We start from the raw sequence: 27,414 nt of genomic DNA on the forward strand, positions 1-27,414 counted from the left end.
TCAAAAATCACATTTTTTTATATAAAATATACAGTAATTATATAAAATACATGTATTTACACTACTATTAAACAAGTAATTGCAATGACACCATACTCCATTGATTAGTCTTACATACAGAACATAAAAAAAATTGACAACTGTGCAAAAAGGTCTATTGATGATTGATGATGCGTTACAAACATACTAGCTGGCGATCAGAACTCTTTAAGTATTATAGTATTATGACAGTGGCTTTTATAGATGTGGCCTCTCGGTCATTCAGTCAGTCAGTGTCTTTCTCTCTCTGTCTGTATGTCTGTATTTTTGTCATCTACATACTTTTTATGGGTGCATATATGATAACTGGTCCCCATCACCTCATGATTTATTGTAAACCAGCCAATATCTTACAGCGGTGACTGTGTTCCATCACCTTCAAGTTAGTTGTGATAAATTCATTTGAAACAAGCGAAGGGCTCAGAGTTTAACTTTCATTTTAGCATAGACCTCCTAGCATGGTAATAGTCAACCACACTGGATATTGCACCTCTTGTTAGTATAGCATACAGAACAAAGTCATAAGCAGAAAGCCACCAGATAGTTAAACCCCCCCCAGTCAGTTTCCTGTCATGCAACATGTTCTTTAGAGATCTTAAAATAGGTGCCTGTTCTTTTGTGTCATGTTTTTACTGAAGGCTTGTGCACAGTGCATTCAAACCTTTATTGCTAACTCACAAGAACTTAGACGAGCTCAGAGAGCTATATGCACCTTTAAATGGAACCTGTTTTTTTTAAAGAACTGGTTAATCCAACAAGTGACTGCTTCAAGAGCTTCTGTTGTTAGCTCACCAAGACATCAAACTATCTTTAAGTTGTTCTTCTGCCAAGTTTAGTAATGAAAATGACCCTACCAGGGTTATTCAGTGTCGGAATTCAAAGAGCAGCAGGTAGTGTGTTTACATGGCATGCAGGGTTGGGGTCAATTCCATTTAAATTTAGTCAATTCCTATGGGAATTTCAGGATACTCCATAACTTTACTGAATTGAAATGGAATTTGCCCCAACCCTGACATCAAGGGATGGATAAGTCTTCCCTTAGGTTAGATGATTGGGAGGGTGGGCTACTCTTCTGACGGACCAGATTTTGAACCCAGGTTGTCAAGTTTATGTTAGTCCTCTGAGCTAAAGCCTACCTAGGAGCTAATACCACCTCAGCTTCACTCTCATAAAATTGTCAATTTTAGAGGCAATATTGTTCTTTGACTATGCTGTCAGTCAGAGACATGCCCATGGGCACAGTATATGATAACTGTCACAAGCAGAAACTGGAACGAGATCCAATACCCATGGCAAATGAATTTGTTTGTTGACAAATCTAACATTTGTCAAACTCAACTAGTTTTCTTGTCAAGGCTACACCAGGTAAATAACCGTGGGTTACCCTTAGCTGCCACCCAGGTTCTCTTTCCACATCCCCTCAAGGCACACTGAGGCCCCGTTGTGAGTACTGAGTGCATCCCTGATCTTCATACAATGTGGATGGTCTCAATGTTTCACTCTCTGTACAGTAGAGTCCATCCAGATGGTTGTGGGATCAGTCAGTTGATGATACCAGCGAAGGTATTGATTGGTAGAGGAAGTCCTTTGTTCATGTACTTGCTGAGGCCAGCGTCCCTCTCCACTTCCCCCAAACTGAACTTGGACCGCATGGTCTTCTGGACACAGTATCCAGGATCAAGACAGGGGGCGATCTCTATGCTGGAAATGAATTAATTGATAGAGGACATGTCAAATTATGAGAGTTAGATAAGTATGTTTGCCAGTTTTTTTGGCTTTATGACATTGAACATTGAATGAGGATTATAATATTACACTTTTTAAAAGCATATATGTGCATTTAGTTATTTACATACAGTCGGAAGTTTACATACACCTTAGCCAGTTTTCACAATTCCTGACATTTAATCCTAGTAAAAATTCCCTGTCTTAGGTCTGTCAGGATCACCACTTTATTTTAAGAATGTGAAATGAGTGTAACTGAGTCAGGTTTGTAGGCCTCCTTGCTCACACACGCTTTTTCAGTTCTGCCCACAAATGTTCTATGGGATTAAGGTCAGGGCTTTGTGATGGCCACTCCCAATACCTTGACTTTGTTGTCCTTAAGCCATTTTGCCACAACTTTGGAAGTATGCTTGGTGTCATTGTCCATTTGGAAGACCCACTTGCGACCAAGCTTTAACTTCCTGACTGATGTCTTGAGATGTTGCTTCAATATATCCACATAATATTCCTCCCTCATGATGCCATCTATTTTGTGAAGTGTACCAGTACCGCCTGCAGCAAAGCACCCCCACAACATGATGCTGCCACCTCCATCCTTCACGGTTGGGATGGTGTTCTTCAGCTTGCAAGCCTCCCCCTTTTTCCTCCAAACATAACGATGGTCATTATGGCCATACAGTTCTATTTTTGTTTCATCAGACCAGAAGACATTTCTCCAAAAAGTACGATCTTTGTCCCCATGTGCAGTTGCAAACTGTAGTCTGCCGTTTGTATAGCGGTTTTGGAGCAGTGGCTTCTTCCTTGCTGAGCGGCCTTTCAGGTTATGTTGATATAGGACTCGTTTTACTGTGGATATTGATACTTTTGTACCTGTTTCCTCCAGCATCTTCACAAGGTCCTTTGCTGTTGTTCTGGGATTGATTTGCACTTTTCGCACTAAAGTACGTTCATCTCTAGGAGACAGAACGCGTCTCCTTCCTGAGCGGTATGACGGCTGTGTGGTCCCATGGTGTTTATACTTGCGTACTATTGTTTGTACAGATTAACGTGGTACCTTCAGGTGTTTGGAAATTGCTCCGAAGGATGAGCCAGACTTGTGGAGGTCTACAATTTTTTTTCTGAGGTCTTGGCTGATTTCTTTAGATTTTCCCATGATGTCAAGCAAAGAGGCACTGAGTTTGAAGGTAGGCCTTGAAATACATCCACAGGTTCACCTCCAGTTGACTCAAATTATGTCAATTAGCCTATCAGAAGCTTCTAAAGCCATGACATTTTCTGGAATTTTCCAAGCTGTTTAAAGGCACAGTCAACTTAGTGTATGTAAACTTCTGACCCACTGGAATTGTGATACAGTGAATTATAAGTGAAATAATCTGTCTGTAAACAACTGTTGGAAAAATTACTTGTGTCATGCACAAAGTAGATGTCCTAACCGACTTGCCAAAACTAGTTTGTTAACAAGAAATTTGTGGAGTGTTAGAAAAACGAGTTTTAATGACTCCAACCTAAGTGTATGTACATTTCTGACTTCAGCTGTATATAGTGTAACATGACACAATATATATAATAAATACTGTAACATGACACAATATATACAATATATACTGTAACATAACACAATATATATAATATATACTGTAACATGACACTATATATAATTTATACTGTAACATGACACAATATATATAATATATACTGTAACATGACACTATATATAATTTATACTGTAACATGACACAATATATATAATATATACTGTAACATGGCACAATATATATAACATGTGCATATGTAACTAAAACATATACAGTATGACAAGGGCTAACCAAATGAGGTTAGACCAACATGCTTCAGAATACATTTCAACCAGCAACCTTCTGGTAACAAGATCATGTGTCTATCCACCAAACCACTGTCTGACCTGTTTTCATTTATTTCAAGTTTTTATGTTAGGCCAACCGTAGGCAACAGCTATACCGATCAGCTCTCACCTCTGTACGTCTTTGAAGGTCCTCCTAGAGTCTTTGTCCAGGGTCACAATGAAGGTTTTCATCTCCAGGGTTCTGATCTTGACGTTACAGGTACGGATCTTGGCCTCCTGTGGAATTAAGTCTGTGTGTTAGGTTTGGCTTTAGGTTTATGAGATCATAAAGCAATGTGACCACCAGGCTTAGTAAAGCGAACCAGGCCTTTGTGACGTTAAGAACAAGATGGAGACCCAAGAATACCAAGAGGATTAAGTAAATATGTTCCGTTTCTGAATTTTAGAACAACCTTCACTAATAGACATCTGTGTGTCAAAACGGTGTAAACTCACCATGGAGTTCTTGGCTTTAGTTTCGTTGAAAGCTACTGTAAGACAGTTCAGATCTGAGGACAACAACAAAAACAAGAACAAAGGCCAGGCTTCAACAGATATACAGAATAATATGGGAAAAGTAGTAGACATTTCAGAACTCATTTTTACGTTCACACAATTATATCAATATGCAACGGCATGAACATTCACTACTATTTTACATTGTGACTTTGCCCACTGAATTGACATATGTGCCCAATGGGTGACAACTCAGCTGCTACTGATCACAATACAGATGAATCTATCAATTAATTACATGAATGTAGTAAATATCATTGTGTGTGATATTTAGTGTTGTATACCTTCAGTTTCATTGGAGGGAATGGCACTAATCTGAACACCTGAAGTCCTCACTGACATACCCTTATCTACGTCTCTACCACTCAACGACACCTGGAGAGGAGGACAGAGACACAGGTCGGAGGTCATAGAGAGAAACTAACAGCTACACGTCAAATACAGGTTATAGGATCTCTCTTCAGGTCAGGGCCACTCTCATGATGCAGTTCAAAACTCGAAACAGAGACAAACAGACGTTGCATCAACAGTATCAATCCCAAACACTATCAAAATAGAGCTAAACGTCAAACACAGATTATAGGATCTCGCTTCAGGCCAGTTACGTTTACTCTCATGATGCAGTTCAAAACGCTAAACAGAGACAGACGTTGCATCAACACGATGAAAATAGAGCAGAACAATAGCTTTATAGCCAGATGCAGCACTTTTACATTGATGTATATTGATGAGGTAATGTTAAAAACACGGTTGATCTTTCGCTGACCTTTTTGTAGTTGACAGAGACGACAGCACCACATACGTCTCCTGTGTTCTTCTTCTGCTTGATGGTCGTGGCTGAGAGAGGGAGGACAGACGTGATCAGACCGGACGAGTGACATGTAAACGTGCACACGCCAATGCATGCACACACGTACACACGCACGTCAAATCAGTAAAAAAAAAAAAAAAAACATCAGATGCAGAGAGCTTTGATCAGCGTACACAGGCTAAATGTTACCTTTCAAAGTAGTTGGAGACTGTTTGAACTCGGGGAAGTCCAGCTCTAAGTGGGAGAGAAACACGTCCTCCACTAGGTCCTTGGTCAGGTTGGAGAAGCAGATCTAGAACATAGGCAAGAGAATGACAATCGGGGGTCAGTTGGTAGAGCAAGGCGCTTGCAACGCCAAGGCGGTTCGTTTCCCGCTGGGGCCAACTGTACGTAAAAAATGTATGCATTCACGACTGTAAGTCGCATCGGATAAAAGCGTCCGCTAAATGGCATTTGGTGTTTTTGGTCTATGAGTGAGGACTGATAATCATGATCATGCTAGAGTGCTAAAGATAAACTATGCTCAGTCCATCGCCGCAGACTTACTGTCATTATGTCACACAATCAACAACAGACAGTGGTAGAGAGATTAGATAGTGCAAAGGCGTTTGTTTGTGAAGCATATGGCCACGTCTGTGTCCCAAATGGCCCCCTATTCCCTATATTGTGCACTGCTTTTGACCAGATCCATCCTATGTCTCCTCACCTTGACAGAATAGATGGTGAAGTAAACAGGCTGCAGTCCGGTCCGCACGTAGTAGGAAATGACATCAGACAGGAAGGGGTTAGGCTCTGCCTGCTTGCTGCTGTTGGACTGCTGGAGAGAGATGGGATCATGTTAGTATGGAGCCTGGGGTTGACCAAGACAGATAGGGGTACACATAATATTAGCTTTTTAATACACTGAATGTTCATGTTTTGGAAGGAACTCTATTTCATTCATGTAGAGACACAGGAGAGGAGCGCTTCTTTGGTTTATAGTTAATCCACAAGATGCTCTTTGATCATGGGATGAAATACTATAGAAAAGCCTTTGTGCAAACAAACTTCCAGAAGTAATCAAGGCACTCTCATGTAGTGGAACATATTAAAAGCCTTGATTGTTTTATGGCTTATGCATGGCAAGAATAAAAAACCCACCTAAGCATTGCAAAAAAAGGCTTTTTCATTCTTCCACTACATACATGAGTGCCTTGATTACTTCGGGAAGTTTGTGTGCACAAAGGCTTTTTTACTATGCAGCATCAACTTATTTTTGTTCTATTTCCCTCACATTGTAATTCATTAACATTCATTATTTATTGGAAACTACAGCATTAAACAATGAAAACCTGACCCTGTGTCCCATACTATGTTTCACAATCTTTTACCCCCCAATACTTCCCTGTCTTTCCCTATACTGTGTCAAACAGTTTCTCTTCCCTCTATCCAGCTAAATGCTAAGATGACTCAAAACAGCAAATCTATTTGCATACAGTACTCATAGGTTGCTAGTTTCGATAAGAGCCACAGATGTTTTTTTCACTTCCTGTACAGTACTGTGCAATTTCCTTTTGTTTTGCTAATCATTCAAAACACCTAGAAACATGCGGACTCCCGGTTGCAGAACATAAACCACATTCAACATAACCACACATAACTAACCACGTAACTCGATCTACTGTAGGTCAGACCTACTGTAGATTAGACTAGTATTTTGTTTCCTCTTAAAATCCTGAAAGCTACACTTGCCAGGCTAATGAAACCAATGCATTCCAGGCAGGCTCGATCAAAAGTATCAAAAGAGAACAGAAATACTATTTGATGCTGTAATTTCAACATAACGTAGAAACAGTGGGTTACTGTACCATTTTGGCCAGCTTGGGGATCATGGAACCCAGACTGTTGATGTTGCAGTCGTACCATGGATCCACCATTCCCAAGTAGGAACCCAGGGCACAGGGGCTTTCCCGGGTTGGGGAGGGGCTTTCCTGATAGAGAAGTACAACATGGTTTATTAAAGATACATTACTGTACTAAACTGTTAGGGTTACTCAACCACAGCTAAGTTTTCAAATTTCAACTTTATTTATAAAGCCCTTCTTACATCAGCTGATGTCACAAAGTGCTGTACAGAAACCCAGTCTAAAACCCCAAACAGCAAGCAATGCAGGTGTAGAAGCACGGTTCAAGTTCAGTGTAAAACCAGAGAACGACATTAAGCCTTTACACTAGTGGGAATTGGCCTATATGGATAGGGCTAAATTTAAATGTTTCTTACAGGACAAATATGAAACATATTTGCATAACCACGGTAGCAATTGAAAGGGAACAGTTTGGAGATTTTGGGAAAATTATAATACCAAAGTTGAGGACACAACATTTCACCTGACACAAGACTGAATCCAAAAATTACACTTGATTTTATGTGCATTTTATATTTACTGTGCTTTTTGGCGCATTTGTTGATAACAAAATCTGACAATACTCTGAATACATTCAGTAACACGATAAGAATATTCCTGGAAAATGTGGGGTAGGTGCAACATAAGATAAAAACAATAGTCTCCAAGTGGCCACACCCCTCTCCAAAGTGTGCACAGTTCCTAAGTAATTTCAATGCACTTTTATGACTTAAAGAAGTCTTCAGCTACAAGGTGCTTTTTTGAGCTCTCCTAGCTGTGCCGTTGAGGAACTAGAACAAGCACACTTGTAGTTGTTTTGTTTGGAACACAGCCCCGCATTCCCGCCATCACACAATTGCTGCTGTTGTTTAAGCAATCCAAAAACGGACCATTTATAAATCACAATCTGGGTCAGGTGGGCATCATTTGAAAGCTTGTTCTATTGCCAACATGACTAACTAAGTTATAAAATACGATCTTACAGTGTTGCGCTTTCACAGGGCAATTCAGAGAACATATCGTAACTTTGGTGCCCATAGAGAGAGGAGTATTCAGGTGAATTCAGGTGCATTCAGGTGCATTCAGGTACGTGTTCCGCTGCGGATTTTCTTCATAATACACAAACATCCCACTGGGCACAGACGTCATTTCAACGTCTAGTTTTGATTTAGTTGAGTTGTCAATGTGAAATCAACCGAAAATATCACTTTCATTGGATTTAAGTTAAAAGTTGGGTGAAAAAAAACACATTTCCTTACGTTGATGACTTTTTCCAAATACAATCAGTTTCCACGTTGATTCAACATCATCATATAGATTTTTTGTTGTTGAAATGACATGGAAACAACATTGATTCAACCAGTTTTTGCCAAGTGAAATTCTGTTCAGAACAACCCAGGATATGACGCCATGCTTCTTTCTACACCTGCATTGCTTGCTGTTTGGGGTTTTAGGATTCTGTATAGCATTTCGTGACATCTGCTGATGTAAAAAGGGCTTTATAAATAAATGTGAAAGATTGATTAATGTCATCAAACATAGTGATCATAAACGTTGACTGTAGATTACAGGAGTTTTATGATATGGAAATGTGAAGTGCACATTTGGACATATCATCTTTCAAAATACATAGTCCTCTTAATTTACAGCATTTCCCTCACTCAGACAACAACAAATTACAAAAGTTGTCCAATTAGTGGGAGGCATGTGGGCAACTTCTTGTCGCGTGCGTTGCTCAAGTTCAGAACGGCTGTCAATCAAAAGTCATACAGCACTGTTAAGTGTAGAGCCTGAGCTCTGACGTCATTTACAGCATATTCCTGTACAGACACTGGGTTCCAATGCAGGCACTTATCAGTGTCCAAATCTGCCATTTCAACCTGCATATCATTCTTCTGATGTGATCATTTCACATACTGTCTGTGTGTGTGTGTGTGTGTTCACATACTGAAACACTGAAATGAGTCATATCTTCGTCTCTTGACAGGTTGTAAACTGATAGGAGTGAGGTGTTAGTTTGTGATCTTACTTTGACAGGACAGGTGGGACTGGGATCCTCACAGACAGGGATGTAGTAAAACTGGAAGTTGACTTTCATCGTCAAAAAGAGACGACGCGCTTCCCTTTTCCTGCAGAGTGAAACCAATGATTAACTACAGTGAGGGAAAAAAGTATTTGATCCCCTGCTGATTTTGTACGTTTGCCCACTGACAAAGAAACACTGACAAAGAAACCTACCATTAAAATTATAGACTGATAATTTCTTTGTCAGTGGGCAAACGTACAAAATCAGCAGGGGATCAAATACTTTTTTTCCTCACAGTAACCCTCAAACCATGCTACACAGGAAACCAAAATGGGTGTAATAACCAGTCTTGAGTTAGCCGGGAATAATCCCATTGTATATTTCTGATGCATTAACTATTAATGTGTCATGGTTTCAATTCAACTTCCTTCTTCCTGACTAGACCACGGAAATGGACAGTTAGTTTCCGATGAAATTATTTGGACATTATGAAATAAAACATTTTCAACAGCATAGTATAGGGCTAACCAAATTGAGATGTTGTAGGTGGAACTGTCTCCAAAAACTATACTATGATCATATCTAACAGAAATCTATTATATCCAGTATCCATTCTAATATATCCAATATCCACTACAACTACATGCAGTCTCTCAGACTACATTACCCATGGTTCTGGTCCCTCACCGGAGAAAGTAGAAGGCCTTAGCCAGCTTCCCCAGCACCCTGTCGTCCCCCATCACCACGATCCGTGCCGTGAAGTGCCTCTGCTGCTTGGAGAATGAGGGGGTCCCGCTGCACCCCGCCTTCCTATGAAGTGTCCCCCCTCCTCCGCCTCCCCCGGCCACACTCCCGCTCTCCTCCAGAGCGTCCTGCATCAGGGCCATATTATCTGTGACTGACGGCCTCATCTTGATGCCTCCTCGTCGGGTTAACCTGGCCTCCCCCTCCTCCGAACCACCAGAGGGTTCCACCACTGAAGGCTCAACCCCAGGGGGAAGGTCCCTCTCGATGCCGCTGTCGGTGGACATCACGGAGTGGCGGGGCATGGCGGAGGAGGAAGTGAGGTCGGCGGGGAGGTCGGCGAGGTCAAAGTCGGTCTCCTGGTCCTGGGTGAGGCAGAAGTGTTCCGACGACATGGAGCTGGAGCGCACGCACTTGGCCAGCTCGCGCCCTGGTGGAAGAGGTGACATCAGAGAAATAGGAATTAGATGACATATATACTGTATCTCTATAACATTAATGTCAATACAGGTCAATGAGAACATGAAGCAGCGAGACAAGAAAGCGCTATAGTATTGGACATTTGCATTGGGTGAGAACACAGTGTGCTAGAATAACTCTCATCATTATTCACGATTCATTTAGGATTATCCATAATCATGGTAGCATCCACATTAATGTAGAAGTGTTCAGAAACGAATTATATTGTTATTTACAATAAAAGTGACTCCAAAATGACACAATACATTATTTACCATTCATTTCTTTTGGGCCCATAAAAAAAATCGGAAACACAACCAAAAACAAACTGCAAATGCATCCAATAAGTTTGTAGAGTTACAAGCTTGATGTAGTCAATGTGTACTAGGAATATGGGATCAAATTCTAAACTTTGGCCTATTTTATTTCTAACAATGTTTAGGGGTGTAAATCATTTTGACCCCTACCTTTATGAGAGAAAAAAAGTATTACTGTTTTAAACAGAGTAACAGAGGTCTCTCATTGGTGTGTATAAACAACAGATCACTCACAGATCTCCTCATCCTCCCTCCACAAGTGGAAGCTCATCTCCGGATTGGGAAGCGGCAGGTCACACAGGCATCCCCCACCACCGGAGGACAATGTGTCTAAACCAGGAAGAGCCCAAACTGTCACAATGACACCAAAAACAACACAACACTTCCTGGTCCCCATCCCCTACACTAAGTATATGGTCTCACAGCTGGCCTGAGAGACAGTGTAGTGTCCATTTAAAGGATAGTTGTTATGATGAGAAGAAAAAATATGGATTGAAAGGAAAATACAGTGTACATCTGTCCTAAAGGGGGGGGGGGCTCTGACTCGACAGATTTAGACATGGAGGAATACAGTGTGAAAGATCAGCTCCTATACAGCGATCTATTCATAACAGTCCCTGAGTCAGTGTGACTGCTATACAGCGATCTATTAATAACAGTCCCTGAGTCAGTGTGACTGCTATACAGCGATCTATTAATAACAGTCCCTGAGTCAGTGTGACTGCTATACAGCGATCTATTCATAACAGTCCCTGAGTCAGTGTGACTGCTATACAGCAATCTATTAATAACGGTCCCAAAGTCAGTGTGACTGCTATACAGCGATCTATTCATAACGGTCCCAAAGTCAGTGTGACTGCTATACAGCGATCTATTAATAACGGTCCCAAAGTCAGTGTGACTGCTATACAGCGATCTATTCATAACAGTCCCTGAGTCAGTGTGACTGCTATACAGCAATCTATTAATAACGGTCCCAAAGTCAGTGTGACTGCTATACAGCAATCTATTAATAACAGTCCCTGAGTCAGTGTGACTGCTATACAGCGATCTATTAATAACAGTCCCTGAGTCAGTGACTGCTATACAGCGATCTATTAATAACAGTCCCTGAGTCAGTGTGACTGCTATACAGCAATCTATTAATAACGGTCCCAAAGTCAGTGTGACTGCTATACAGCGATCTATTAATAACAGTCCCTGAGTCAGTGTGACTGCTATACAGCGATCTATTAATAACAGTCCCTGAGTCAGTGTGACTGCTATACAGCAATCTATTAATAACAGTCCCTGAGTCAGTGTGACTGCTATACAGCGATCTATTCATAACAGTCCCTGAGTCAGTGTGACTGCTATACAGCAATCTATTAATAACGGTCCCAAAGTCAGTGTGACTGCTATACAGCGATCTATTAATAACAGTCCCTGAGTCAGAGTGACTGCTATACAGCAATCTATTAATAACAGTCCCTGAGTCAGTGTGACTGCTATACAGCGATCTATTCATAACAGTCCCTGAGTCAGAGTGACTGCTATACAGCAATCTATTAATAACGGTCCCTGAGTCAGTGTGACTGCTATACAGCGATCTATTAATAACAGTCCCTGAGTCAGTGTGACTGCTATACAGCGATCTATTCATAACAGTCCCTGAGTCAGAGTGACTGCTATACAGCAATCTATTAATAACGGTCCCAAAGTCAGTGTGACTGCTATACAGCGATCTATTAATAACGGTCCCTGAGTCAGTGTGACTGCTATACAGCGATCTATTAATAACAGTCCCTGAGTCAGTGTGACTGCTATACAGTGATCTATTAATAACGGTCCCAAAGTCAGTGTGACTGCTATACAGCGATATATTAATAACGGTCCCTGAGTCAGTGACTGCTGCACTGTACGGTATGTGTCAGCTTGAAGACACACTAACAAAAAATTGACAGCATTGGCAGTATTTATCTGAATACGCCCTATGTGAAAAATGTATAACTACTTTTATACATGTACCGGCTGTAATACCTTGAAGTGTTGTCTACAGTAACGTTACCCCTCCAGTTTCACTTGTAAACAGAAACCAAATGCTAGTCTAAAAGAAATAGGAGATAATGTCTGGATGCTGTTTAGATAATTTGGTTTTGGTTTCAAACAGTCAAAAGATGACCCCTCTATGATAAGGATACTGTACCTGATGTGTCAGTATGGGTGAGGATCTCTCTGTAGAGTTGTCCCAGTCTCCCCCTCAGCAGCACCCCTTCCCCCTTACTGCCCTCCTCCACACTCTGCTCCAGACTGGCCACCACTTCCTGGAAGTACGGCTCCACGTCCTGGCCAATTTCCTGCCACACACACACGCGCACAAACACACACACACACACACACACACACACACACACACACACACACACACACACACACACACCGTCTATGAATAGAATACAGGTGAAAGGCCACCAGCGTCCAGACAAACACATCTGGAAACCTGAGTTTGACACATCCTGTTGAGATGAGTGTTATATTAGGACCAGTGTGTGGAAGTGTGTGTTTTAATGGGAATGGTGCCAACCTCTGTTAGATCATGGAACAACACAACTAAACAACACGCTATTGAGCCATTATAGATCATTTCTGGTGTGTTGCTGAATATGACTGAGATGGCATGTATGAGGCACCAGTAGACACCTTTAGCTTACCGAGCTTTGCTTTGGTGCAAATTGAAACGGCATAAACCACAAAGGGGGTTGCGCAATATACTACATGTAACAGAAACAATGCGGTAAAAACGAAGTTACTTCTATTCCCCGAAGAGGGATGGACGGAGAAATAAATAAAGACAAAAAGAAACTAAGTAAATGAAGGGTTTCACCAAGAACTTTTAACCTGAAACACATCATCACATACGCATAGCGAAAGCCCAGACTTTAATAGAAGAAGAAACGTCATAGCGAAACTCAATGTTAACACAACCACAGCGCAAACCACACTAACCTTCAGTGCCTGTGCCAGTTTAGGACCGTGGCACAGCTCCTCTCCTAGAGCAGCCTGGATGGAGTGTTGGACCACACTCCGCATGTGGTCAAGGGGATTCAGATACCCCCCTGACCCCGAGGCCTCGATGTCCCCCCTCAGCACCTCACCGTGGGGGCCGGAGAAGACCGCCGGATCGGCGAACACAAACACCCTAGGAGACCGTAGGAGAGATTGAGTTATTGCCTTTGGTTATCCTTGATTAACCAGTTCCCTAATTCTTTGGTCGGCAGTTCACATGCAAGCTGCTGTTATTACAAGCGACTTTATCTACAAACAGCATGTCATTCTATACCATAAGGAAAAATGGCTTCTACACGGTACTGTGCTTCTCTCTGTGTCACCGTGTGTGTATGCAACATCAAGTTAGGTTGTTCTCTCACCTCTCCTGAAAGGGATGGTAGTCATTCTTCAGGCTCTGCTCTGCAACCACCATCCTCTGATACAGCACTCCTGTGGGTCAAATATATTTACACATTTAAAACACATGACATTCTCGTACTACAGCCAGTGAATACGTTGGAACAAACATCCCTCTTCATTATAAAGTGTATTACAGTAAAACGATGATCACCTTTGAAGACAGTAAAGTCTACCAATAAAGTCTTATCTAATACATAATAATAATAAAAATAATAATAAAAAATACATCGTTCGACAGGTTAGACTAAGGATGTAAGTTGGTTTCAGTACCTGGTGTGTAGCGTTCTGTCTTCATGCGTCTGGTGTAGCTGAGGCCTACAGTACAGTAGGGCTGAGGGAGGGTAAGTAGCCTCTTACAGAAGTCATACACCCGCTTGTACAGGTCGTCAGGAAGATATGCAGACTGGAACATACACAGATATACACACAGTTAGCACTGTCAGTCACAGCTGTCCTCGGACTGAACTGAACCACCAAACACAATTGGTATGGTACATACAACCCTTAAATACAGTATAGTACTATTTCCCTCCATAAATACCTGCACAAACGTCCCAAAACTTCAATATACAACATATACTGTTTTAAATTGCTAGCAATCATTAATGGTTTGTAATATTCTATTATTTTCCATCCCATTCTATTCTATTCTACTATAAAGAGCCTATGGCTCTGGTAACAACAAGAACTGTCTCTTTAAGAAGACGCCAACAGATAAAGAAGAGATAAAGGTCTACGACAGTACAGAGTCCTGACCTAGCCTGACCAGGAAGTGTAGGAGACGATTAACAGGAAACCCTGAGACAGGTCTGTAAAGATGCTGTTATCATGTCTGACGGGTGTTTCCTTGTGTAATGTAAGCCCCGGGAACCGACCTGGATGACAGCATAGATGAGTGTGTGGAGCAGGGGGATGATGTGTGTCCGACAGTCTACCCTCTCAGCCTGCAGACAACAAGAGACAAACACACAAACTATTGTGTTAGTCCGTTACTCACTAATACAAAGTTGGTCTGTAAAAGATAGCTTCTGGTCCCAGGGGCGGACTGGGACCAGAAATCAGTCCTGGCATTTCTAACACATTGGACAATTATTTTCCTTGAGGCCTCCACACCGGCCAATTATTAGCAAGTTAATTATAATTTTGTGTAGAAAAAATACAAGTTTGACAGACCCACTGGGCTAAAAATAAACCATTCCATCTGGCATTTGCCCAAAATGCCAGATGGCCAATCCACCCCTGGTTCCCACTAGACATAACATTCATGTATCACATCATTGCACAATGTCCTTGACAATCTCAGTGTTCTTTTCAAGTTTATTTGGGTAGCAATCGTTGATTGTCTTATTATGTCTCTTGACACTACAGTGAAGACTAATAATGAATGGCCCAGAGACTTATATTTCTCCATATAAGGCCCGGGAATGGCCTAATGGCGCACACTGATGACATACCCTTTCCAGCTCCTTGACGATGACTCTCACCAGAATGAGACTGTTGGCAGGATTGTTCCGAACCTTCTTGTGCAGCGTCCATCTTAGCATCCCTTCGAATAGAAACACACACTCAGCACTTGCAAACAATTCCACAGACATGGCACTAAACTGCACTCACACTCTCTGTTGTTTCCATAGACATAGCTCTACACAAATAGCTGGTGTGACTCAGTGCCAATGCTTTGTTCCATTGCACAACGATCCCAAACTGTGGATAAAACTAATAGCTGACTGAGTGCAATTTTCCGATTATTAGCAGGCAGTGGTTATGTGTCATCATCATGTGGTTTGGGCAGATTAATACGGCCTGGTCGGAACATTAAAGAGGATCAACTCCTTCTGGATGGTGGAGCAGAGAGGCAAGTCAGGGACCTTTAGTCCATTTTAAACCTAGAAGCTTTGTATGTAAGGCATAGGCGGCTGGTGGCACTTTAATTGGGGAGGACAGGCACAAAGTAATGGAATAAATGGAATGGTATCAAACACACCGTTTCCATGTGCTCGATACCATTCCATTCACTTCCTTCCAGCCATTATTTTGAGCCGTCCTCCTCTCACCAGCCTCCTGTGATATAAGGGTACCCATATGTATCGTTATTGAGCTTAGGGTCAGTAATGTGGGGGTTACTTAATGAAGCTTGCTATGCATCTAGCTAGCACTACCAGTTGAAGCTAGCCAGTTAGCGACACCTCTGACCAAACCAGACTGGAAATGTGCAACAAAAGCAGTCTGACCTGAAACGGAGCCATGCTCACTGGAAAGCAAGTCGGTTCACTACTTCTCAGCTCTGCTCAACTCAACAGTGTGTAAACCCCATAAAGAGTCTAGTGGAAACTACTGATGGGCTTACCTTTATTGAGCATAGAGGAGGGGTGTTGGCTCTCCAGTTCCCTGAGCACGGCCTGGACACTGCGGTAGATGTCCGACTCTGAGGCCAATTGGGCGCAGTTGCCTGGAGAGTCAGGGGTCAGAGGTTAAGAGTTAATGTTAATACAAGTCGTACAGCAAACGTTCCATTTTGGATCAAATGTACATTCATGCCACTGTTCAAATGACACCCTATTCCCCATACAGTACCCATAGGCTCCATGCTGCTCGGGGGGCTGCTCGAGCTATCCCAGGCTGCCTTGTTGGTCATGTCTCACATGCATGGTGGGGCCACGGCCTGGTGTCTATAGGGATGGGACAGGAAGAAAGTCAAAGCTGTTAGCGGTACCCACCGGAGGCATGACATGGGCTTTTGAGGGCTGTTATCCTTTATTTAACCTAGGAAAAAGACTACAGGCTTAAATGAAGTACTGGACATTATTGTGGCACAGAGGTGTTAGGACTTGTGAGTCCCCAAGAGTAGAGCCAGTGAAATGACCACGAAAACACACACACACACACACACACACACACACACACACACACACACACACAGACACACACACACACACACACACACACACACACACACACACACACACACACACACACACACACACACACACACACACACACACACACACACACACACACACACACACACACAACCCTGAGCTATAACACTGGACATAATGAGTTTCAGCAGCAGGTGCCGCGGTCACAGTCCCACTACTGTTCCAATAGAACAAGGCTGATCGTTCTCATGGCCTCATAAACAACCACTTTCTCTGCTTCTCTTTCTCACAGTCTAGTTCATCGCCGCACGAATAGAATTATACCCCGCCCCAAATGTTTTGTTTTTTGGCTTTAGTTAGAGATCAGTCATCTACCCACCTGTTTCACACCATCCCCCATAACAAAGACTAAAATGACTGGGGATGTACGGAGGTCTATGGGACAGCTTCACACGTCAAGTATAAAACGACCAATCATGTCAAAATGAAAGTTCCCCAACAGTGAGAGACGATGACTTCTTGATATTCAGATCTGTGATGAGTTCACTTACAGTATACATGCAGGACGCAGCATCACAAGACAAGATAGAATCAAATCAAATGTTATTTGTCACATGCGCCGAATACAACAGGTGTAGACCTTGCCGTGAAATGCTTACTTACAAGCCCTTAACCAACAATGCAGTTCAAGAAATAGAGTTAAGAAAATATTGACAAAATAAATACAGTAAAAAATTGAATAACAATAACGAGGCTATATACAGGGGGTACTGGTACCGAGTCAATGTGGGGGGGGGGTACGGGTTAATCGAGGTAGACTAACAGTGAACTAGTGAAACAGCTGTGGAGGTATAAACATTATTGAGCATAAAAAGGTGTATTACTGTAACTTGCCTAAGAGATAGAGGATATGGGAGTGAAAGACATCACAAGTAATTTGCCATTTGAATTAAATGGACAAATAGAACATACTACATTGTTTCTGCAACAACTATACCAACATCTTGACTTTCAGGACATGCCTCAGCTAACAGCATACCAAGATGTTTTAAAAAAAGTGAAAAATACTCAGCGTAAATAACTGTATTACTTCCTCAGTTTTGAATCATCTGACCCAAAATAACACAGCTGAATTGAATTGTCGCCATACTAGTCTATAAAGTGGCACCAAATGTTCTGTTGAGACATTTCCGATCCAGCTAAAACTTGGAAAGAAAAGACTATCTGACAAACCATGGCGCGGTTCCCTACGCCGGAAGGCAGAGAGCATGCCAAAATGTCTCTCTCTTGCTCTCGCTCTCTCCCTCTGTCCCTCTCGCCCTCAAAACGCTCTCTCTCAATGTTAGTTCTCATTCCGAAAGTTCACAATTAGTTTGCAACTTCCAGTTCTATCCCAGACACATCCACCATCCAGTACCTACCAACCAAAGCACACAACACAGGTGAACCGCCAAAAACAAATCCCCCTACCTTTTCCCTGCCAGAAAGGTTCCTCTTTCCAGCGATACACAAAAGGTTGCCTGAGGCGTTTAATTTCCGACACACTGGCTCAGTGTTCAACGTGCTGCTGCAGGATCTGACAGAGAGAATAGTGAAGTGGAGTGAACTTCCTCTAACTGGGAGGTAGTGACGAGGTGGTGGGGGTGGTGACAGTGTTCTGAGAGGGGGAGAGAGTGAGGTAGAGGGGGAGGAGGAAAGTGAGGAGGACGTTTGGGGGCAAGGTAACAGCAGCAACCTGTTTGAACTGCGTTTAATGTTGCATTTTTCCCCTCTCTTTCTCCCTCTTCCTCAGGCTGCCCTGAGGTTGTTCCTGAGGCTACAGTAGAAAATGGAGGTTTAGTTGGAGGGGATTTAAACTTGATCCCCGCAATAAAGCACGACACAGGGACTGACAGCAACAGGGACAACAGAGCTGCCTCAGCAACTCAGTAACTGCCTGAGTGACCACACGTTTCCTGTTCCTGATGCATCTCTCTCTCTCTCTCTCTCTCTCTCTCTCTCTCTCTCTACTCTGTCCTTCCCTCCCTCGCCTTTTCTCTCTCTCCATCCTCCCTCACTCTCTCTCTTCAACACCCTCCGTCTCTCACAGACACACTAACATATTGTTTTTTTTAACACCTAACGTGCGGAGTGAGGACAGGACCTGAGACATTTCCTCTCTGTGTGAATGCGTAGGGTTGCACCACGCTCAACAGGCTATATTTAGGTTGGAGTGTGTGTGTGTGTGTGTGTGTTTGTGTGTGTGTGTGTGCCCCAGAGGTTTCATTCATGCATTGCCAAATGAAGAGCCTAAAAATAGTAGGCAAATTCAAAAAGGTCAGTTTCTGCACTAATTATTCATGTCCTTGCAAACTGAGGGAGGAAGTGTACGTGTCGCAACAATGAGTGATCTGTAGACACTTCTAGGTCTGTATATCGTCTAGATTTGATGTTTGATGTTGTGTTGCAAGTGGCACACAACTAGAGCTCTGCCTGTGGATGAGATTTGGAGCTTTTGATAAGAGTAGCCAAAACCAATGGTAAAAGCTTGTACTTCAAGAAAGAAGTACAAGACTGAAGTCCAAGTTTGCAGAGGGGAGTGCTCTACTACCACAAAACCCCAGGCCTCAAGTGGACATGAACACTCACAAACAATGTGCTACAATACAATCAAACATACCCTGATCAGACTGTATAATTGTACATGGAACATGGCTAAAAACAGATGTGATCCTCAAGGAGGAAAAGAGTTTGAAGACCAGAAATATTTGTATGCAGTAATTCACTCTTTAAGGGCACTGCACTCACAATGACTTCCCATAACAAAGACAAAAGCAAAGCAAGTTGTATAAATCTGATCGATACTGCAGGAGTGGAGTCACTCAGGGCTCAGTAATCCGACCTATCCGGTTTGATAATCTCTCTGCCCGGTTACAACCCTTTCCCATTACTTCAGTCACACCTGCGTTTACCCAGCTAGCCACGCCCCTTTCACATGATCACATACCTATAAACGCCCTACAGTACGTGCAGGGTTACTCAGGTGTATGATTAAGGTTTTCATAAACACACACACTCATGAACGCACGAGCACACACGCACTCTATAAAAACTACTGTGCAGAACTATACAGGTGTAGAGTCCATGGCTGAGATTTAATTTATGATCTGGGCAACTTTAGTCTAATAGGCCTAGTCATTGTAATCCGTTTACGGGAAAAACATTATGCAAACACACAGATTGTAGAAGGGTCTTTTCCTGCTTCTTTATTCAAATCAAATCAATCAAATCAAAGTTTAGCAAAAGTCTAGAAAAAAAAATCTAATTAAAAAAAGATTCTAAAACAAGAAATCAATTAACAATCCAAGTAGATATATTAGAGTGAGCAGTTTCAAAACCCAGAATATAAATATATTTACGTGGTGTGTATAGACAGTGTAACATTTGGAAAAGCAAATGGCATGTACAGTACAGTTGTCACACCCGGATCTGTTTCACCTGTTCCTGTGATTGTCTCCACCCCCTCCAGGTGTCACTTATTTTCCCCAGTGTATTTATCCCTGTGTTTCCTGTCTCTCTGTGCCAGTTCATCTTGTATGTTTCCAAGTCAACCAGTGTTTTTCCCTTTTCTCCTGCATTTTGCATTCTCCTTTTTCTAGTCCTCACGGTTTTGACCCTTGCCTGTTTCTGGACTTTGTTCCCACCTGCCTGACCATTCTGCCTGCCTTGACCACGAGTCATTCTGCCACTTTGTACCTCCTGGACTCTGATCTGGTTTTGACCTTTTTTGCCTGTCCACGACCATTCCCTTTGGATTAATAAACATTGTAAGACTCCAACCATCTGCCTCCTGTGTCTGCATTTGGGTCTCACCTTGTGCCTTGATAACAGTGTTAATTCCGTCAACAAAAATAGTGACAAAAATATTCTTCAAACACCTATTTTTCAGTGGCAATTGACGAGACAATCTCAGTTGACTAAAACGAGATGAGACGAATCTCTGTGACTAAAATCTGACTAATAAGTGGGCTGGACAAGAGTTTTTGAAGAGATTGAGAGTTTTTCATTGATAAGCACAATTAATCTTAGCAACACAGGTGCTCGGCGCAGTTCTGTTCAGCAGTACCACACCCGGCGCACACACAGCCTACATCAGCTGGTGAGCTGTGGGGGAGCAAGCGATGAGTGTTGGCAGACAGGCTCTGCTCCGGCTCCGATTATACACATCGCGCAGGCGACTCTGTTGCTTCCTCGAAGCTAACCACCGGCCTTCTAGTTAGCTACCCTTTGCCTAGTTAAGAAACACAAGCTGCTTTACGAAATTAGCGATGTCTAGCGATGACTTTCTCTCCTTTGAGTATAGAAAAGTAGGCTGTCTTTGAATTTGTAGTCTCGCTCAACCCTCCCACTGCGTTTCATAGCCAGGTTCTGTAACCAGTGTAGCCAAGTCTCCCTCTTTTCCTCAGAGAAAACGACTTGAGAGATTACCGTTCAAAAGATACTGTATGACCCATAATACCGGTGCTACATTTTTTTTCTTTCTATTGTGCAATGGCGGGCTGCATTTTACATTCATAAAGCATATCGCTGGCCGTTCTAAAACTAGGCTACTTGCGGACCAGACCGTTAACATGACAAGGTGTAGCCTAAACAAACGGTCTCATTAGCTAGCTATAGCTAACAACCTGGATGCAACGTTTTGGAACATTCTGATAGAAATATGTAGAGTGGCAGTACCCAGTAAAGGAATGAACAGGGTTTGCTGGTATGCTCCTGCGGATGACAACAAGGACACAGACATACCACAGCCTGGCAGTGTAAAGTAAACGACCTTCTTCCAGCCCTGCCTATGATTTACAGGACAGAGCTTGCTCAGTTCCTGCTCTCTGTTTCAACTGCAGGTTGGAGGAATCCTGTTAACATCTGCCTGTAGAGCCTCAGTCTGTAGAACTGGGTCATATGAATTAGTTTGCAATGGTAATTCCTCTGAAAACAGGAAGGGCCAGCGGAGAGAGAGAGAGAGAGAGAGAGAGAGAGAATATAGTAATTGGAGGGGATGGGGGATGACGGAGGATGAGGTGTGTGTGTGCGTGTGGCTTGAAATCCCCATGTAAGGACATTGAGCAGCAAAACAATATAAATACTGTAGGCTCACATGTACCTGTGTACAAAACCCAGGGAAGTACCTCGAGAACTAGTCTCGTGTAGAGTCGTTATTATGTCACAGTTGAAAAACCAGGCAAGCACAGTGTCAAAATAGTCCGGTAAATCATTCCTTTCATGACATAAGCCAAGAAATTTCCCAGTTAAAGTAACTCTTAAATTGTGTTGCTACAATATGTTGTTGAGCAATGCCTCACGCCACAAGCAAGTTGATGTTTATTTCAAGAGTCTTATCCTGGAGGCAGAACTGAGTGATTTCCCCTTAGACAGGCCAGCTGCAAGTCAAACTTTGCTATATGGTAAAAATGAATGAAAACAAAAATGTTCTTTAAGGTTAGGTTTAGCAGTGTGGTTAAGGTTTTTAAGTTTAAAAACAGATTTTATGACTTTGTGGCTGTGCCAGCTTGTGACCACGCTGCAGAGCTGCGTCCACAACAAGATTCCTGACGAAAAACGCTAAAACCGCACATCACAAACTAACACTACAAAGGTTTTTTTGTTGGAAAGCAGTCCAGCAGCAAATAGCGCAAATGTTGTTCTTCGATCATTTCCATAAAAAACAAGGCATCATGTACAGAAAAAAAATCAAAAAGTGACACCATTGAACAGTATTTCTCTCCATCAAACTAAGCAATAATCTAAATACAACCCCTCACACCTTACGTAACCATAACCCATACAAGATAAACTGGTCAATGATTCTCCTCCACCAGCGGTAGAAGTACCTGTAAGAAAATAAACATAGGCTATGTCCTAAAAGTAGTGCATTCTACATATAGGGAGTAGGGTGGCATTTCAGATGCTGCTGGTATGAGGGGGGATATCAATCAAGGATATTTCCTGCATTCACAGCAGGAACAATGTGAGGAAGTGTTTCAAGACCACTGGACTCTTGCAACCCTCTGGCCCTCTACCCGGGCTAAGCTTCCATAAGTCCCCCTATCACATTGCGTCAGACCCACGCATGGGCACGCGCACGCACGCAAGTTCTGTACTGTAGGTCTTCTACAGTTCTGTACAGTAGGTCTTCTACAGTTCTGTACAGTAGGTCTTCTACAGTTCTGTACTGTAGGTCTTCTACAGTTCTGTACAGTAGGTCTTCTACAGTTCTGTACTGTAGGTCTTCTACAGTTCTGTACAGTAGGTCTTCTACAGTTCTGTACAGTAGGTCTTCTACAGTTCTGTACTGTAGGTCTTCTACAGTTCTGTACAGTAGGTCTTCTACAGTTCTGTACTGTAGGTCTTCTACAGTTCTGTACTGTAGGTCTTCTACAGTTCTGTACTGTAGGTCTTCTACAGTTCTGTACAGTAGGTCTTCTACAGTTCTGTACAGTAGGTCTTCTACAGACTGTAGGTCTTCTACAGTTCTGTACTGTAGGTCTTCTACAGACTGTAGGTCTTCTACAGTTCTGTACTGTAGGTCTTCTACAGTTCTGTACTGTAGGTCTTCTACAGACTGTAGGTATTCTACAGTTCTGTACAGTAGGTCTTCTACAGTTCTGTACAGTAGGTCTTCTACAGTTCTGTAGGTCTTCTACAGACTGTAGGTCTTCTACAGTTCTGTACAGTAGGTCTTCTACAGACTGTAGGTCTTCTACAGTTCTGTACAGTAGGTATTCTACAGTTCTGTACTGTAGGTCTTCTACAGTTCTGTACAGTAGGTCTTCTACAGTTCTGTACTGTAGGTCTTCTACAGTTCTGTACAGTAGGTCTTCTACAGACTGTAGGTCTTCTACAGTTCTGTACAGTAGGTCTTCTACAGTTCTGTACAGTAGGTCTTCTACAGTTCTGTACTGTAGGTCTTCTACAGTACTGTAGGTCCTCTACAGTTCTGTACTGTAGGTCTTCTACAGTTCTGTACTGTAGGTCTTCTACAGACAGTAGGTATTCTACAGTTCTGTACAGTAGGTCTTCTACATTTCTGTACTGTAGGTCTTCTACAGACTGTAGGTCTTCTACAGTTCTGTACAGTAGGTCTTCTACAGTTCTGTACTGTAGGTCTTCTACAGACTGTAGGTCTTCTACAGTTCTGTACAGTAGGTATTCTACAGTTCTGTACTGTAGGTCTTCTACAGACTGTAGGTCTTCTACAGTTCTGTACAGTAGGTCTTCTACAGTTCTGTACAGTAGGTCTTCTACAGTTCTGTACTGTAGGTCTTCTACAGACTGTAGGTCTTCTACAGTTCTGTACAGTAGGTCTTCTACAGTTCTGTACTGTAGGTCTTCTACAGACTGTAGGTCTTCTACAGTTCGGTACAGTAGGTCTTCTACAGTTCTGTACTGTAGGTCTTCTACAGACTGTAGGTCTTCTACAGACTGTAGGTCTTCTACAGTACAGAACTTACTTTTCATCCTGGTTCATCATGACTATGCTTTTTACAACCATTTACAACAAGGTTTTGAAATGATACCATTTGCACGATATCAAAAGTGTATGGCCTCCCTCTTATCAAAGTGATAAGAGCGTTGCACTTTACGGTTTCCCATTCATTCCTTAACGGGAAATATAACGCTTAACCTGTTCTAATCAAGCTAAAATGCAGGCTTGAAATCAAGGTTGTTACCATAGCTACAACTAGAGCCTTGTGACAACTCAGTAACAAGTGTGCTTGTGGATTCCAGGCTAGTGGTGTTGTACATTGCCTAAGCATAAATTGCATTTTTTCCATCGACTGTCTAAGGAATGGTTTTGTAGATTCTAGTAGGGCTGGTTTTGACATACACTGCTGCTGTACGTGGTCATTATAAGCCATGTTATAATGACCACGTAAACATTTATCGAGGGAGGTTGTTTGGCGTAATGCAATCTATCCGCCACTGGGACAGGATGTACGCAGGGCATCAGACTAGACGTGGTCGCAACACACACACACGCGCACACACGCACACACACACACACACACTTGGCAGGGAGCATGTCGAGCCATTGTGGACACAACCTCCCAGGAGGCTTTGCACACGGCGGTGCCAAAAGTGTGGCCCTTTGTTATATTTTCTTCTTTAGGAAAACAAACGGGTGGTGTGTTGTTGAAATAAATCTGAAGTGCGTTTGAGCTGAAGTGTGTCTGCGGTTTGCCTGCCACCAATGTGCTCATAGCGTCAGGCTTAGACCGTGAGTAAGGTAGCGTTTCAATTTACAATTCTTCAGTTAAACAAGGAGGCAAAATCTTCATTTCTAATGCCAGACTCTTAGCCTGGGTGCCAGTCTGTTACTGCTCTCCATAAGGAAACCAGGCACAGTGGAACAGACTGGCACCAAGGCTACCATATTCCCACTGGGGCCACTCTTGATTTATATCAACATAGGCATGCCATAAACTTAGAGTGTTTCGACCCAGTGACTCCTGGGTTGCTACTTTGTAAACCCATTGAGACAGAGGGCTTTACCTATAATGACACTGCCTAAGCTCTCCTCAGCTATGTACACTACCAGCATCCCATACAGAAGACCCAAGCCAATGGGCCATACCATTGAGATTCCAGATTCAGGAGTGGCCAGGGTTTATGGGCACTCCCATGACAAATCAGAGCACCGCTATAAATCATTTAAAATATAAACTTGGGAACCCACATAAGTTCACGGAATATGAACATTGATCCAGCAATTAACACTTTAACCATACATTAAAGCTGCAATTTGTAACTTTTTGGGCGACCTGACAAAATTAACATAGCAATGTGAGTTATAGATCTGTCATTCACATTGAAACAAGTCTAAGAAGGGGTAGATCTGTTCTACGTGCGCTATTTCTATGCTTCCTGTTCTTAAATTTCATTTTTGCGTCTCTTACTTTAGGTTCTGTACACCAGCTTCAAACAGCTGAAAATACATTATTTTTGGATATGGAAAATATATTTCACAGTGGTTTAGATGGTACAATGATTCTCTACAATATACTTGCTTGTTTTGTCACATAAATTGAAATTAGGCGAACTATTAAAATTAATCCATGTTGGTGCGTCCCACCCTTAGAATTTTAGCAACCAGGAAATGGAGCGATTTCTGCATAGTGCATCTTTAAGTTGCTCTTATACCGGTTTAGTAACACTGTAATTACATTTGTTGGAAATGGCCAGCAACAATCTATGAGTAATTCGAAACCCTGCCCAAACAACATCACCAACAACCAATCACACATCTAGCCTGGTTCCAGATCTGTTTGTGCTGTCTTGTTGACTGTTGACCATATGAGTTGGCAAGACAGCATAAACCGATCTGGGACCAGGCCACCATTCATCCCAGAACTACCCAGAACGACCAGGAAACCTGAATCTAAAACAAGGAAACTTGAGGAAATGCACCCTGGACATCTGTGCTTTAGACTCACCAATACAAAACACACATCGCCCACAGAGCCAGAGCTTCAATCAGGCATTGTTATCATACTGTTGTTATCTCAGGAGATAAAAAAAACTGTTGTCCTTTGTGTATTCCAGTTAGGGCGTAGTGTGTTTGAACAGGCATGTTGGCAAGGAGCTTTTTAATAAAGAGTAAAAATAGAACAAAAAACATAAAATAGAACAACTTCTTTCCATGTCTACTCTGTATGCATCCATATTCCTTTCATTTACGACTGTCTATGAATAAAAAATGAAATACTGAATGCATAGTTTGTGAGTGGGATATCTGTATGAGTCGCTATCAAACTGGTTAGGTTACAGTGTGGTAGATTCTGAACTCTCCGTTACCTTATCTAAGTGTAATACCACACTGCCACACTGATAAAGAATTAACCTGATTCTCATTCACTGGAAAACTTAAACAGCTACAGTAAAAGACTGGAACCAAACAAAATATGCAGTAATCTTGTAATGAGTTTTTGTAACTCTCAACCCCAAAATACAAAGGCACACTCTGAGAACAATCGATTGTGCATGGATGACTACAGCTTTGAAATATGCATCAAAGCTTGGCTCTGCTGGCACCATATCAGAATAAGAGCTATACATTATCTCAGTAGTGAATTCAACAGTGCAACATTATTGCAGTATTTAGGTTACAATACCGTGCAACTTGAACATAAAACATGAATCACGCAATGGTCCAAGAGCATTGATCTTACTATAAAACCATTCAACATTAACAAAACAAAAACGCCATACATTTAAGAAAGCTTATTTCTGTTGACAAGATCACTATTTACCTGCCGTTAGGTTCAGCAAAGAAATCCATAAGCTTTCTATGAAGGTGATTGCTCGGTAAATACAACTTCCCACGTTGCGACAGTTGCAGCTGTGACAGCAGCACGCCCGGTAGTACAGTATAACAACGCCCACGGAGGATTTATTCAACCAATACAATGTCTCAAATGTTTCCCTGGCGATCTAGATAGGAGTTAGCCAATCAAATAGGCCTATAATATATACCTGTATTTTGTGCTAGTTTAGGTTTCTCATCTTTGAATCGATTTTTTACACAGTTGATATTCTGTTTAAAAGTCAGCCTACTGTTACTCACTGTACGTTCAAAGATATCCCAGAGAAACAAGTTTTAAAAAGAGTAGCCTACCATTTTATCTTATTTCATGGTCATTATTTATTTCTTGTAGGATTTCTCATACTATA

General features: G+C 42.1%; 1 protein-coding gene across 3 annotated transcripts; it reads right to left on the reverse strand.

Moving 5' to 3' along the window:
* LOC106564679 (phosphoinositide 3-kinase regulatory subunit 6) lies at positions 1-27,113 on the reverse strand. Of its 3 annotated transcripts, none has more exons than XM_082958817.1 (20): positions 26,994-27,113; positions 16,403-16,497; positions 16,176-16,277; positions 15,283-15,374; positions 14,704-14,772; positions 14,099-14,231; positions 13,789-13,858; positions 13,367-13,559; positions 12,567-12,717; positions 10,616-10,711; positions 9,549-10,035; positions 8,865-8,964; positions 6,800-6,922; positions 5,659-5,766; positions 5,142-5,244; positions 4,908-4,978; positions 4,426-4,516; positions 4,082-4,134; positions 3,756-3,862; positions 1-1,740 (listed from the first exon to the last, which is right to left on the reverse strand). In XM_082958817.1, exons 2-20 carry the CDS (start codon positions 16,461-16,463, stop codon positions 1,581-1,583), a joined length of 2,370 nt encoding a protein of 789 aa, XP_082814943.1. In that variant the 5' UTR covers positions 16,464-16,497; positions 26,994-27,113; the 3' UTR covers positions 1-1,580. The 3 variants fall into 3 exon arrangements, with proteins under 3 accessions (XP_082814943.1, XP_013986372.2, XP_082814942.1); XM_014130897.3 differs by having other exon boundaries at positions 5,659-5,769; XM_082958816.1 differs by lacking the exon at positions 26,994-27,113 and adding an exon at positions 18,178-18,332 and having other exon boundaries at positions 5,659-5,769.
* Between the last annotated feature and the right edge of the window lie 301 nt (positions 27,114-27,414).

Source organism: Salmo salar, chromosome 12 (genome assembly GCF_965601325.2).
Source record: "Salmo salar chromosome 12, fSalSal1, whole genome shotgun sequence".
Classification (NCBI taxonomy): Eukaryota; Metazoa; Chordata; class Actinopteri; order Salmoniformes; family Salmonidae; genus Salmo; species Salmo salar.